General features: G+C 37.4%; 1 protein-coding gene across 1 annotated transcript in view; it reads right to left on the bottom strand.

The window, feature by feature from the left end:
- The window catches only part of LOC306887033 (serine/threonine-protein kinase Nek11-like), an 83608-nt gene that overhangs the window by 22871 nt on the left and 44209 nt on the right, over positions 1 to 16528 (bottom strand). Inside the window, exons 14-15 of the mRNA XM_079444497.1 lie at positions 10268 to 10328; positions 7806 to 7896 (exon numbers count right to left, since the gene is read on the bottom strand). Coding sequence (XP_079300623.1) covers positions 7806 to 7896; positions 10268 to 10328 — 152 coding nt within the window. The remainder of the gene's footprint in view (positions 1 to 7805; positions 7897 to 10267; positions 10329 to 16528) is intronic.

Here is a 16528-nt window from a genome sequence, read left to right as displayed (position 1 = left end):
TTTTTTTTTTGCCCAAAGTTTTGTATTCACCCTAACTTGGCAGTCAAGGGCATGAGTGATATATAAAAACAAGTTTATAACAGTGCAACCCAGCAAAACAGGACAGCAAGGGCATCATTAAAGAAATTAAAAGATGGTCCTTATGAATTGATTATTCAAGAATGACTAGGGGAATGAGGATTGATTATTAAAGAAACACAATTCAATGTCTAATACAAGATCTCAATGCAGTGCAGAGGTGACAGATGAGATCGTACCATCATGTAAGGAGAGGGAGGGGTGAGAGACATGTATCATTGAATAAGTGGAAAATGGCCAAAATGATGCTTGTGAGTCATTCTGATACATTTTTGCGGCTTGCAGTTGTTAGTTCATATTTGCATATTTCTTGATGACAAGATCTCAGAAAGCCACTATGAAATATAGGACCAGTTATTCAGGTAGAGAGAGAATTACAATAACCAGATCCAAATGAAAACTGTACACTTTTTGTTTTCACATTTTCTGTATTGATTGTGGGGGGAAATTATGTTTTTATCCATCTCAAACCTCGCTGATGCTTTTGTGCCTTAATTAGAGCAAATCCTCACATCCACTAGTGGCCTTCCAGTCTTCCCAGCTGAATGAAAGCCTTTAGGGAGGACCAACATCCAATTAATGTCATCGCTGCTGATTCCAGATGATAAATCATCTGTGCCACCTTTCTCCTGAGTCAGACTTGTAAAAAGACAAAAATCTAGACTCACGAGCCGAAAAAGGACCATTACAGAGAGAAAGTGACATGGAATTAGAGAAATACTGAACTAATTAGCATGTGAATAGTAGATTTAGTGATGATGAGCTGATAAGAGTGTGGATTATTTCATTATTTCAATTAGAATCTAGATTGGATTTCCGAGATCATTTGAAAAAATGGATGCCATTTCTGTCCCTCATATACAAATGTGTTAATGACAGTGCTGTTACTGCTAACTAAAACAATTCAAAAATAATTTTTGTTAATTGAAATGAAGCTGAAATAAAATCTAAAAATATAAATATAATGGAATATATAGTAAATATAGTGAAACTGATTCAAACTAAACCCCAAAAAAGAGAAGCAAAATAGAGCATAACATTTAAATGAAAACTATCTATCTATCTATCTATAAAAGATCGTAGCGATAAAAGATCAATCCTTTTACAATGATTTTATAAAGCAAAGAGCTGATAAAAATGAAACATTTATGATTTTTAGAAATATTAGCATTAAATTATTTTTCTATGAAGCACTTTTTCACGAGTTCGCCCTTGCGTATAATGAACAGAGTCAAGGTTTATGCGTATTTGGCGTGCTGTCCGGGGAGAGGGCTCCGAGCTCTGTAAATTACTCCCAAACCCGGGGCACTCCTTCTGTCCGGGGAGAGGGCTCCGAGCTCTGTAAATTACTCCCGAACCCGGGGCACTCCTCATGTCCGGGGAGAGGGGTCCGAGCTCGGCATTTAGCCCGGACCCAGAGCGCTCCCCCCGAGCTCCTCCCCACGCTGGGGTAGGAGCGGGCTGATGGTGAGGAGTTGGGGTGGAGGTGGGATGCTGAAAACTGTAGAGAGAATGAAGGTAAGATGGCTTGGTCTATTTATAGAAGTTCTCTCTCGGCTGATAGGATAGACTGAGTGATTGCTGATGGTGAATTGGCCGTGTTAATTATCTGCGCGTGCTCCTCCCGAAATTTGTTAATAAAACATCACTTAATAATCTTGTGCTGAAACTTTGTATTGCCATGAAACTGTAAAAGCGTTACCTTTTACAGATTCCTTTCTGCTAACATAATTTAAACATATTTCAACTGACAACACATCCATTTCATAGAATGCTCCTCCACTTTAACTTTGCCAAACTAAGCTGTTACACTACCAACCATACTGTTTTCCAGTAGCATACCTGTGGTCACTACTTCTCATTAGTTCTGTTATTGCTGCCTTAACAAGATATAACAGGTCACACGAGAGTGTCGACTGTCAACAGGGAAAGTTATGCCTTGAGGCTGACAGCAGTCATACGTTATTGGTGTCAGGCCTGATGAGCAGCAGACAGCTGGCAGGGCTGCGGTGGCATCAGCTCGGGCTTCAGCGAGCTCAATCCTCCAGCCTGCTCAATCCTCTGCAGTAATGGGGACTGGGATATGAGCGTGTGCGGTCTGGGATTAAATCGATTGTGCCCCCCCCCCTGCCCACTTCAGCGTGAGGTAATTGCTGTCTCCTTCTTTCCACGCTCCCCTGGAGTTTCACTGTGACTCTGGAAGTTTGAGCACTCCAGCATGGTGAAATGGAAAGAGCAAATTATTTGATTTTATGAACTGCGTGAAATATGCGTATGACTTTAGTGATTTGAAAGTGGCCCATCATGAGAAGGTTATGGCAATGTCATAAACACGGTTTTAATTAATAGTGAACTCTATTGTTCAAAAGTTTGGGGCCTGTAAGATGATCAAAAATAAAAACAGTACAATTTTAAAATATTATTACAATTTAAAATAATTATTCTATTTGAATATATTCATTATTATTTAATATATATTATTATATTTGTCCAGTTGCTTTCTGTTTTGTACTACTGTTCCAAAAAATAAATCTCAATAAACAGCTGTTAACAAAAAAAACAAATAATATATATATATTATTTAATATATTTTAAAATGTAATTTATTTCTGAGATGGCAAAGCCAAATTTTCAGCATCATTACTCCAGTCTTTAGTGTCACATAATTCTAATATTACAAGTTTAACATTCCTGTGGAAATAGTGATACATTTTGATATATACGTAATATATATCCTTTTTTTTCTAGTATGACTTTATTAATATTAAAATTATAGAAATCGTGCAATTTCTTTATATTTTCCATTATCCATGTTGAAAGTTTCTGTCAAATTGTTAAAATTCTAGAGGGGGGGGGGGGCACACTGGAAAGCTTAGTGGAAAAAAATATGTTTGTTTATATTCATAACTTTTCTTAGGAACCACCAAAGAGTAAAAAAACTCAATTCTTGAAATTAGTTTGTTATGTATCCAAATAAGAGGATTACATGTCAAGATTCTAGCAATCTTCTTCATTATAAAGTGCAAAAAGGTGCTCAGTACATGTTAAAGTAAATAGACGTTTCAGTCACGAAGGACCTTCCTCACTGAGGAAGGTTTCAAGAATTATACATTTTTTGCTCTTTGGCGGATTCTATTATTGACTTTAAATTTTGTTAAATGTGAATGGAACTTAGCACAACATCCTCCTACTCTTTTCCTTTTTGAAGTGAATCACTCAAACATCAAAAAAGCGATGGAATGAAAAAACTATTGCTCATAAAAACAGTCGTACTGTGACATAACTAAATCGAGATGCATTATAAACTTCCTTTCTTATGAAGGACAAAGCCAAGTATGCTAGTCATGAAGTTTAAAACACAGTAAAAGGACAGCAATCAGACCTCTCTGTTATTATGACTCACAAATTTGTCAAGAAGCCAGGAATAAAGACAATTATAACTAAGAGACCTTTGAGATCACAACGACCAGCCCTCTTCAACGCTGTTGTCTCCAAGTCAATTTCAGACAGTGCTTTCATATAAGAGAGGCGTTCCTGTCTAAGTCGACAAACTTGCTGCTAACACACACACAAACACACACACACACACGCCCACTCATATACACGCACATAGTCCATTTCCAGCTGATTAGTGGTGGTAATCAAGGCTGAGCTGCAATCAGCCCCCACTCCCAGCATGATAAACACAGCTCTCCACCCGCCCCTCCACTTCCTGGCCAACTCCAGGCTCTTTCCTTTGCAATCACCACTCGCCGCCACCCTTCTATAGAGAGCTCCCAAAACCCTGGGAACCTCCTCAACAACAAAAGCATAATGACTTACAAGCATCTACTTCTCTGGGTCGTTACTTCGACAGCTCAGACGTTTCTCAACGGTACCGGTTCTCTGTGCTTGCTCTGATAAAAGAGGGCCGATATCTCAGTGAATGTAAGCTTCATACCGCAGCTTTGATCCGCTATTTTCAAAGGCTTAATGAGCTGTGCAGTCAACAAAAGAAGTCCTACATAATGATCAACAGAAGATGCAATACCGTACGTTAACAAGTTTGAGAGAACTCATGTGTCATGCAGAGATGAGCTAGGTGAAGGAGTGTTATCGTCATCAAACGATCGCATCAAACAACATCATCTTTTGTTTTCAGATTTACCCTTGAGTGCTGTCCTCGAGATATTCCTAAATGCACATACTGTATAATGTACTGAAATCTAAAGAGCACAATGAAAGCATTTTTACTGTCAGAAGGGCTGACTCAAGATGATTCAGTCTTCTCAGAGGAAGAGCATGCTGGTCTTCATAAGGGGGCGTGGGTTCAAATCTCACGTCTGACAAGTGGCTTTTAGAGGAAATGGATTTCCTTTAAATAAAAACCAAATGAATTGATACAGGCATGCATCTGTAAGAGGCATTGGCCCAGAATAAGATTAAAAGCATCCGTTGCTTTCAAGGTCAAGATTTTGACATGAACATTTTCAGAAATGAAATTAATCACACATGCGGTGACAGCCTAATAGTTAGTCTGATGACATCTGGTGTTACTGGCGACCCAGTATCATGTGTCCTTGGACAAGGCAGGATGACCAAGAAGTATGGCTGATTCTTCAGTTAGGGGCACTTTTGACCAGTGGTATTATTTTAAACTAAAAGTAAATTGATTTAAAATTGTTTTCGTTAATGGAAATAACAGTGAAATAAAACATTAAAATGAAAAACTTAAACTTAACAAAAACTTTAAAGAAGTTCCGACAACTAACAAATTAAAAAAATAAATATTTTATAAAATAAAAATTTTGTGGGTAATGACAACAAAATATTTTAGTTGTTTTCAAACAGTCCCTCCTTATCACTGACAGTAATGTGCTCTCCTGTCACTTCTTTTTTTTCCACCATGACCACATAAAAATATTTCTGGAAAATAGCAATATATATTGGGTGTGAAGAGAACAATTCTTTGTTATAACAATAACAAATTGTACCCCATCTCTTTTTCCCTTCTAAGTTCTCATAAAAAGTGGCAAGTAGAAGCTGCCTAATTTAGACATTTACTATTGAGGGGAAGTTTAAAAATGTTTGCCCAAAATCGTGAAATTCTGGCAAATTTACCTTTCTGCATTCTTTTCTTGAATCGTCTTCTAAATATTTTAAAAAATATTCAAAGAAACTATTTAAAAATCTAAATATAAAGCAAAACTTCAAAATCTTCTAGAGGACAGAAAATTCACCCATATTATTATTATTTCGCTGAAAGTTCCTTCAGTTGACAAGTGACTGAATAAACCACCTAACAAAGTAAGAGAATTTGACTTGTTCAGCTCTAGAATCTGCCTGCACCTGCACATACCTAATAACTTATTCACTCCGAATGAAAGAAATGGGAGCTGAGTAGAGCTGCATCTGGAGGAACATGACTGTAGAATCACTGCACAGCTGACGAGAGGCTGTGTAGGGAAAATGCAGCTGTTGTAAATTGCTACCTGTGCTCTCCTTCTCCCTCCTCCTCATCTTTATGCTCTTATGAGACTTGCAGAGAGGGAGCTGACAACCTCTAATTCCTGCCCTCACAGGAAAAGCACTTCTGTTATTAATATCTTCAACCCACACTCAGTAGGGGAACCACAGGCCCAACCTGCCGTCAGGAAAGGTTCTGCAGTCATGCTGAAAGGAAGACAGAGGACTCTACCAAGCTTATAGTGGAGAATGGTGTGGTATGGAACAGTACACAATGGTATCGTATGGAATCGAAACGTAAAGTTTCTTACATTAGGGCAGAGGTTTTAAAACTAGGGTCCAGACAGAGACCCCCAAGTGGTCTGCAAGATAGTGCTAGGGAGTTAGTGAGAAAATTACTATAATAGGACTGTAATAATATAAAAAAAAGGTAAATAAGTTCAAATTGACCAATATTATTCCATTGACAGCCATAGAAACAATGATGCTGTCTAGTTTTGTAAACCTGTTGTATACGTACTCTGATGGACTCTTGGCGAAAAAAATATATTTTCCGTATAATATTTATAGTTATTTTAATTTTAAAATGTTTTTGAAAGAAGTCTCTTATGATCACCAAGACTGCATTATTTGTAGCCTGTAATATTTTGAAATCTTATTACAATTCAAAAGAACTGTTCTCTATTTTAATACATTATAAAATGTCATTTATTTCTGTGATGAAATGCTGAATTTTCAGCAGCCATTACTCCAGTCTTAGGTGTCACAAGATCCTTCAGAATTCATTCTAATATTATTTAGCCCTCAAGAAACATTTCTTAACAATATCAATGTTGAAAACATCTGCGCTGTATACTACAGTTTTTGCAAGTTTCTTTGATGAATATAAAGTTAAAAGAACAGCATTTGTTTGAAATAGGAATCTTTTGTAAAAGTGTAAATGTATTTCCTTTCACTTTTGATCAGTTTAGTGCATCATTGCTAAAGTATAAATTTATCTCAAAATAAAAAATCTGACTGAACCAAACTTTTGTGGGAAATAATTTGTTGCCAATACAGCCCCACCTACCAGTGGGTCTGTATTGGTACACAGGCCTATACAAAAAAAGAAAAACACACGAGCCAAAAAAACAACAACATAGATTTGATGGAATAATCTTTGTGTAAAAACAACACAAGAAACGAGAAAAGAAGCATGATGTCCCGAGGAAAAATGGAAAAGCACCTGTGCACAATAACCTGAAAAATAGTAAATTAGCTTTATGTATCATAAATGACATTCCAAGCAGAACCTCATATTAAAACGTACCAAGATAAACACACCAGAGGGAGGAGGAGTCACCATGATTATTGGGTTACTAACACAGAAGGCAGATATTGATATATACAACAGTATACAAAAAGACCAATAAATATGAATTTTTGTGCTTTCAGACATTTGTTCATGTTTGGAAATGCTGTCCAGAGGCCCCTAAATTTAATTTTGAATTCATATAATGCTCATATCATGTTCATACTATACTCAATGCTTGAATTTAATCACACATGGAACAGTGATATACAAAAAGGAAATTTGTACTAGAATCTGCTGTTGCAATTCAAAGTATTTTAAAAGAAAATTAAAACAAAAAGGAAAGGACAAAGCCATTAAAGTGCTAAATGATCATTGCTAAAACAATTAAGAACTAATGCTACAGTCTTGATGACATTTTTGCATACTAATTAGCACTGATGCACTTTTTCCCATTTTTGTGGCCTGCTGATACAGCTATTGCACTATTTCTGACAAATCATTAGAGAAGTTCAGTGTCAGGCTCATGCTGGTTTTAGCTGTGAGCCACACATCTGTTTGGCCCTGTGAAGATCAGACTGAGGCTTTAGGGATTGAAGAGAGGCAGGATGCGGGTTTAGAAGCTTCATGACCAAGCAGGCTCAAATACAGAACAGTGTCAGACAATATGCTGATTGCAGTGGCAGGTGGATTATATCAGAAGTGACCTACTAGCTGGTCTTTAATGGGTCTGGGAAAGCAAAATATCTGCTTTGAACAGGTCAACACTTCTTAGTCTTATTTGTTGGGAGATAGACATTTTATACAGTAAACTCATAACTATAAATCAACACAGCTATAGGACAGAAGGATAGAATCTCAATAAAAAAGCTTCCAAGCATGTAGGTAAATGCAATTATCAGTGAATAAGACCCATTGTGAGGTGCCTGGGGTGTGTTAGAAACTCTTAAAGAGGTGATGGCTCTGAGTAGGTCAAGGATGAGACACTCACTCTCTCATGCGCTGTATTCTGCCCTCAGCCATGGAGGTATTGATGCTACTCTTTCCCAGAGAACCCAGCTGAGGCTTCTGTTCTTCAGAACCTGAAACACAAAGACAGTGCATTTAATAGTTTATCTGACTGATTTTAATTTATTTGTATCTGGACTTTTGCTTGAAAATGCTTGAATTTTGCAGACTAATATAAATTGCCTCTACACATTATATATACACAGTATGTAAATAAATAAATATTTTAAGATACTCTTCAAAAGAATTTCGGTTTCAGCAAAACTTTCAGATCAATGTTTTTATAAATGATTTATTAATCTGCACATATTTTTCATGTTTATTATGAGTTAGTCTCTAATAAAAGCCAGTTTTATGACATATTGTAGAGTTTATGATTTCATTGATATCTTACTGTAGATATTAGAGAATAACAAATAACAATGTGTACCAAGGGAAGGTATTTTACATAAATAAATACATAAAGCAAAAGGTTTGTTAAAGTTTTAGCTATGCTTTTATGTAGGCCAGTGCTGAATGAAGTCAGAGATGTGATAGTGGAGCTCAAGCAGAAAGCTGCATTTCTGAGCCGTCAGCCACAGTGACATGTGGGTTACGGTTCACAAGCCAAAGCAGATTGTGTGTGTGTGCGTATGTTTGTTTCACCAGGTGATGAGGGGACACAGGAATCATCTGTCAGAGCACCTTGTGCACGGTTTTGAATACTGTACGTCAAATATGTGTTTGCGTGTATAATGTCACTGCTGGTCTTTTAGCAGCATAATCATTAGGTGAATAACACTCAAAGCATCACGTTCCTGCTACTGAAATTTACTCTTCATTAAAAGAACACATAAATCCATCTTTTGAACTGCAGTTTTGTCAGATATTTCGATATGAATGCACCACCTGAAATTAAATCTACCGTTACACACTTACACACCAAAAAAAAAGAGTTTTCAATCTATTCTTTTTCTTATGGATGAGCAAATCTGACACTCATTGTGCTGACAAGGTGGTGGTGAAAAAAAGAAAGAAGATAAGGTTAGAAAAGTGTTTCTTCTCTTACTGATGCCAAAAGACCAACCCTGAGCTTATATTACCCATCTAGCATTGTCCTGCTATCATTCATCTTACTCTACAGATAAGCTGAGTTCAGAAGTGAGAAGTAACATTTTCATTACAGGGCATAGGAGGATTGGTGAATAGTGTCTTGTTATTATATATGGCCTGATATGAAGATTTACTAATTTGCCTGCCCATTTTCGTGAATAACAGGCCTTGACAAAAGCTATTGAGAAATGAAGATATCTGCATGCATGAACACACTCACAAATAGATGCTAAATCAAGCTGATATATACAAACACAGAAATGTATGAAAGCCATTGCATTTGATAACAATAATAAAAAGCGTTTTAAAAAAATGCACAAGCACACTTTTAAACCAAACATTTCACAAAAGGTTTTAAATGTCAAACAGATTAGGGTAACAAAAAAAAATTATAAAAAATAAAAAGTAAAAAATAAAATAAAATAAAGGCAATGCAAGTTTATTTATATAGCACATTTTCACAGTGGAAATTCCATGTGCTTTACAGGGGAAAATAAAAAAAATAAAAATAATCAAACTTTCATAAGAAATAAAAAAACAACAATGAAAATAAGAAAAGATAATTTTAAAAAAAATTTATTAAAATGAAATAAGAATCTACATTAAAATGAATATGAGGTAAATATAAAATAAAATGTGTTAATAAATCTGTACATTCAATGTGATATTTGTCTAGATAGAATGTGGTACTTTTTAGGAGGGAAAAATAGTCAGGGATTGATGTGGTCCAAAATGGCAGTTTATATAAAGCATTTGAAACCTAAGAAGGTAAAATAAACCAGGAAAGAAACTCAAGCACTGGACATAAATACTCCAGTTTTATCGATGATGAAATGCACAGAACTTATCAGATGTGGCCTGTAAATAGGTAACACATGAATTACCTAAACAATGTTAACCTAAACATGGCTTCAAGTCGCAGACAAACAGGCTTCCTGACATTCTCACCTCCGAGTCATCAGGAACAAGGAAAAAATCCTCAGTATCACACACTGAGAGGGGTGACACTGGCAAATGGGTCATTCATTCTGTATGTATGGAGCTAATGCGCATGCTCATGTCTCTTGAAGAATGTATCATTTTTCCAGGCCTGTGACCTTCAATAAGCAGTTTTTGTCTGCTCGCTGACCTCTCGTGAAATTGGCCAGTCACTATTGTAAAAAAAATGCTATATATCTCACAATGGTAATGGAGTGTACCTGCCAGTGGGGCTGTATTGGTACACAGGCCTATACAAAAAAAGAAAAACACACGAGCCAAAAAAAACAACAACATAGATTTGATGGAATAATCTTTGTTTTATACATTTTCCTGTGTGGAATGACAGTGAAATAAGATCATATAAATACTCACCAACTGAGTCACCATTCAGAACATCTTCCATGTGTCTGATCATGGCCTCCAGGTCACTGTCCTGTGACACACAAGGACACACAAGAAGGGACATGTTTAAGCTGAAACACACCATATGTTCCCTCTGGCCTACACACAGAGACATTATAATATTAGTGGAAATTATAGGGTTGAGAGGGTGCCGCCTCCTGTTTAAATCAACTCCCTAATGTCAGTCTAGACACACAGGGGTCTAGAAATACAGGTCCTATAAACACCATTCCGGATCAATGGGTCTCCTATCTGAAATGATAACGTGACCATGATAAAGGCAACCTGAAGGGTTTTATACTCCCTTGAGACATTCACCTTGTTAAGATGAAAGCCTCTAGGGTAGACTGAATGAGTCTGAAGCAGGGCTAAAGGCCCATCAGCAAAATAATAAGGTGCACTTTTGCCTATATGGACTTTTAGAAAATAATCTCTGCTAAAATATATTCACACTCTTACTATTAAGAACTCATCTAGTAGAAATGTTCAAAATTTCATATACAATTATCACAGGATTATACATATTTTTTGTTCTTGTAAGAACATCATGAACATTTCCATCAAAAGATAATTTCCACCTCCTATAAATAGAACAAAACCTACTACTACTACTACTACTACTACAACTACTATTATTATTATACAGTTTACCTGAAAATTATGCACAATTACAATTGCCACATTTTTATACAAGACGACAACTTTTTTACATATACATTCATCACTTTTTTTTGTTTTTGCGAAACATTATGAACATTTCATCAAAAGATAATTTCCCCATGTCATCTACAACAGTTTTAAAATAAAAACCACTCAATATATATATATATATATATATATATATATATATATATATATATATTCTGGGACTGGGACATGGATAAAACAATCCAAATATATACATAAAAATGCATTTGAAAAGAAGCAAACATAAAAGTGCCAACGCATGAAGAAACACAATATTGTAAATGGAAAACCATATTCAAACTGCAATTGGTGTGCAGAAAGCTGGACCTAGTTTACTGTGAATGAGACACAAGTACATTGTGGTAGAAAGTAGGCCTTTGGGCAGTTCAAGGGTATCAAGTCGTGCCATCTGTGCAAAGTATCGAAATGAGAAAAGAAAAAATGCTGGTGCAGAAGAACCAGCATTGTATTATTCTGCTATTTACAAAATGCAATTGTTCTATCCACAGTTCCAGGGAATCTCAGCCGGCCACGGCTGGCGGCACAAACATCGCCACTCCACTCTTACTGTGAGCCAGCTAATTATCAAATATCCACTGGGGCAGAAGTCTATTCCACTCTCTCTTTTGGTTTCATACTTATACTATCATGGTTCTGAGTTTTTTCTTTCTCCCTCTCAATGGTGACAAATAGTTTTAATCTATCTCGGCTGGCCTGATCGAATCGTGCAGAAGCCTGGTATTGGATTGCTGCTTTACGAGTGTGCTGAGATGCATAGTTCGTGATCTCTTGGGAGTCCAGATGAGCCCCTGGCTCTTTCGCATCTGATCTGAACGTATGTGTTTGCTGTTGTGCCGCAAAACTCCAGCACTACAAAGTATCTGCAATAATGAGTTTGAGCTTGGCTGAAAAACCCTCTATGGGCAAAATGCATTTGCATAATGCGGACTATAATACCGCAGACAAGTGGTATTATTTTACCGCTACATTAACCATTACCTGTGGACTCGAGTGCTTGTGAGATATGACTGAAATCATCTTATTCCATGCTTCATAGATGATCCTGTCAATGAGGGCGTATTAAGGCTTGAGGGTGTCTTTTAGTTTAGTGTGTGAATAATTCAAAACGATACTGGAAGAGGAAAAGAGGATACTTGAGGAATATCAAACCAAAAGTGTCATTGAGGATGGAAGGAAATATGGTATTAGCATTTGGCTAGTTGATGCAGTTTATTTTCAGATGTATACTGTATGAATATATAAGTAATTGGTCATCATTTATATGTTTTTCACTGTTTAAAAAACATGTTGCCTACCCTATTTCAACTAAAATTGTGGTAGAAAACATTATCCACTAAACATTTCATCCATTATTATTAAGGATGTAGCGCTATCTGATCACTTCTGTATTTTCTTTGATATATTGATCTCTTGTCGCCACTGAATCTAGTCAGAAAGAGATGCATTAATGAGAACACTAGTGCGCTTTATTTATTTATTTATTTATGAAGGCAATATCTCTAACACCAAGCATTTCTGCAGACTCTGTTGATCTTCTCCTGGATTCATTTAACTCAAAAGTTAAGAATGTTATTGATGATATTGCTCCGATAATGGTCAGAAAGAAGACTGGCAGACACAAATAATTTTGGAGAACATCAAGAGCAGTTCAGAATATGAAAAGACAATGCAGAAAAGCTGAGCGGATATGGCGAAAGACGAAACTCACTATAGCATCTATAAATACAGCCTTCATGCTTTCAATGTGGAACTAGCCACAGCTAGACAGACCTTCTTCTCAAACCTTATAAACAGTAACTTAAATAATACTCGCACTCTTTTTGCGACTGTTGAGAGACTGACAAACCCCCCAAGTCAGATTCCCAGTGAAATGCTCTCCGACAGCAAATGCAATGAGTTTGCTTCCTTCTTTTCTGAGAAGATCAATAATATCAGAAAGGAGATTGGCACATCCTCAAGTTATGCAGAGGTCACACAGATTCAACCGAAATTTCAAAAAGAAGTGACTATGTCTGTCTTTAAAGCAATTGATAGCAACATTTTTAAATCGTCAAGCTGCTATCTTGACTCACTTCCCACATCTTTTTTCAAAAGTGTGCTTAACTGTTTAGAAGCTGATCTCTTAGAAGTGGTGAATGCCTCACTTCCTTCTGGGACTTTTCCAAGCTCCCTTAAAACTGCAGTTGTTAAGCCCCTTCTGAAAAAGCGCAATCTTGATAACACCATGTTGAGCAACTATAGACCAATATCAAATCTTCCTTTCATAGGTAAGATTATTGAAAAGGTAGTCATTAATCAGCTGAACAACTACTTAAACTCAAATGGATACCTGGACAATTTTCAATCTGATTTCCGAGCGTATCACAGCACAGAGACAGCGCTCATTAAGATAATAAATGATATTCGATTAAATTCTAATTCAGGAAAAGTGTGCGTTTCAGGATCTTAGTGCTGCGTTTGACACTGTCGATCATAACATACTTCTAGAGAGACTGGAAAACTGGGTCGGGCTTTCTGGAATGGCACTCAAATGGTTCAGGTCATACTTAGAAGGGAGAGGTTATTATGGGAGTATAGGAGAGCATAAGTCTAAGTGGACGGCCATGACATGCGGAGTCCCACAAGGCTCAATTCTTGCACCGCTCTTGTTTAGCCTGTATATGCTCCCACTAAGTCAGATAATGAGGAAGAACCAAACTGCCTATCACAGCTATAGCCTTATCTCCAAATGACTATAGCCCCATTGACTCCCTCTGACAATGCATTGATGAAATTAATGCGCCAAAACTTTCTTCAGTTAAACAATGAGAAAACTGAAGTCATTGCATTTGGAAACAAAGATGAAGTTCTGAAGGTGAATGTATACCTTGACCCTAGGGGTCAAACAACTAAAAATCAAGTCAAATATCTTGGGGTGATTCTACAGACGGACCTTAGTTTTAGTTGTCATGTCAAAGCAGTAACTAAATCAGCATACTATCATCTCAAAAACATTGCAAGAATTAGATGTTTTGATTCCAGTCAAGACTTGGAGAAACTTGTTCATGCCTTTATCACCAGCAGGGTGGATTATTGTAATGGTCTCCTCACCGGCCTTCCTAAGAAGACCATTAGACAGCTGCAGCTCATCCAGAACGCTGCTGCCAGGATTCTGACTAGAACCAGAAAATCTGAGCATATCACACAAGTCCTCAGGTCCTTACACTGGCTTCCAGTTACGTTTAGGATAGATTTTTAAAGTACTTTTACTCGTTTATAAGTCACTCAATGGCCTAGGACCTAAATGCATTGCAGATATGCTCACTGAATAAAAACCTAACAGACCACTCAGATCATTAGGATCAAGTCATTTAGAAATACCAAGGGTTCACACAAAACAAGGGGAGTCCGCTTTTAGCTATTATGCTGCCCACAGTTGGAGCCAGCTTCCAGAAGAGATCAGATGTGCTAAAACATTAGCCACATTTAAATCCAGACTCAAAAACACAGTCGTAAATCATCCAGGTAACCACACACAGTAGTAAGAACTAAGGGTTCCCAAACTTTTGAAGGGGGTTATTTTAATAATTTCAGCTGTTTGTTTATCTTGTGGACTATATGTAAACATCTTTTATGTAAAATATCTTACTCAGGACAGTACTAAATAAAAAATAACATGCATTTTGTATGATCTCTCTTATTTTGTTAAAATTATTCACATTTTCACAGATTCTGCAAGGGGTTCCCAAACTTTTGCATGCCACTGTATACACTATAATTCACAAGTTTTGCGTTACTTTTAATGTCACTTTTGATCAATTTAATTCATCCTCGGCAAATAAAAGTACAGCTTCAAGAAAAAAAGTGTATATCTCTCTGTAAATTTATCTAAACTCTTTGGTTTAGTTCCCTGTCGATATTTCACTCGTACTGCGTTGTAAGACGCTTGTATGGGAAAAACTTTTTTTTCCTCTTCAACTGAAGCCTTTTCAATCACGCAGTGAAGCTGCAAGTCCATTGGTTCGTGCAGTGCTATAAAATCGAACCAATGGCTCAGCGTCGGCGATGAGCGAGCCTATGGCTATGCAGCCCGCCATAGCCAGCCAAAAAGGGCGGGGCCTCTGGCTATATAAGTGGCCGCTTTGCCACAGCATCTCAGATTTCTTCTCTTCAGTGGTGAAGATTCTTCCTCGCTGACTCTTCGCTGACGCCGAGATTCGCCGTTGAAACGCCTCAGCAGCCGGATTGGACCTTTCGCAGCGCACAGCTCGCGGATCCCGGCCTATCCCCTGCCGCCATATGGCGACTATCTAAAAGAGCCTCACAAAAGAGCAAATTCTGTCGCGGCGTTGTTTCAAATGCCGCGTCGTCATTGTAAAAGTGTGTTCACACTAGATGCGAATTAAGCGGTTAAGCGTGAGTGGTTTACATGTTAAGTCAATGCAAAGACGCGAATAGACATCCTGCGGCACGATTCGCGCGAATTGAGCGTTTCGGGCATTTGATGCGCATAACGCGTGATTCGCGCCACGTTAACCAATCAGGATCTTGCTTTAGTAGTGACGTGATTATGAGCGGAGGCAGAAATCCGAAACAACAATGGAGGGACAAAATCATCGTCGCTGTATGTGGATACCCGGAGCTGTACGATAGACCAAAGATTACCTGTTAGATTTACCCAAAACGAATTATATCTTATGTTTATCCACTACAGAAATCTGAGATGGCATCTACGCTAATATTTGTCTGTTTCTATTCTGTTTCTCAGTGCGTGTCCGGATCAGACGGTGGATTGGCGCCGGGAGATGATGTATGTGGCCCTGATCGTCGACAGAGGCCGGACACCTGGATGACCCCCGGGGACATATCCCCAGTGAAGACCTCAATTTAAAATACAATAAAACTTAAAATAAAACAAATAACCAAAAATATAATAAAATACAGAACTACATAATACTATTATTGTTAGAAATTGCAACAATATAAAAATAGAAATATAATACATTTATACATTTAAAATTTTAATTAAAACAATAAGTAAACAATAAATAAACAATAATATCCTGGCCAGAGGAGAACTGGCCCCCCGACTGAGCCTGGTTTGTCCCAAGGTTTTTTTTTCTCCATTCTGTCACAGAGGGAGTTTTGGTTCCTTGCCGCTGTCGCCTCTGGCTTGCTCAGTTGGGGACACTTAATTTCTAGCGATTATCATCAGTTTGATTTCACAGATACTATTTAAACTAAACTGAGCTAGACAATGACATCTCTGAATTCAATAATGAAATGCCTTTAACTGAAAATTGAATGTTTAATCTTATTATTATACATTACTGACATTCTATCCTCCAATTTGATACTGTTAAGTGCTTTGGCACAATACTATTCAGCGCCGTACGGCCTCCTTCAAGGAAGGGACCATCCACCCGCTCAAGGCCTTCCAGAAAATGCTGGACCTTATGGCAGCAGCTTCGCCAGTACTTCGGTTGGGCCTGCTTCACATGCGGCCCATCCAGTTCTGGCTGAAGCAGAGGGTTCCATCTGCGG

This window comes from Barbus barbus (assembly GCF_936440315.1).
Source record: "Barbus barbus genome assembly, chromosome: 21".
NCBI lineage: Eukaryota > Metazoa > Chordata > Actinopteri > Cypriniformes > Cyprinidae > Barbus > Barbus barbus.
This window is presented reverse-complemented; position numbering and strand designations above follow the sequence as displayed.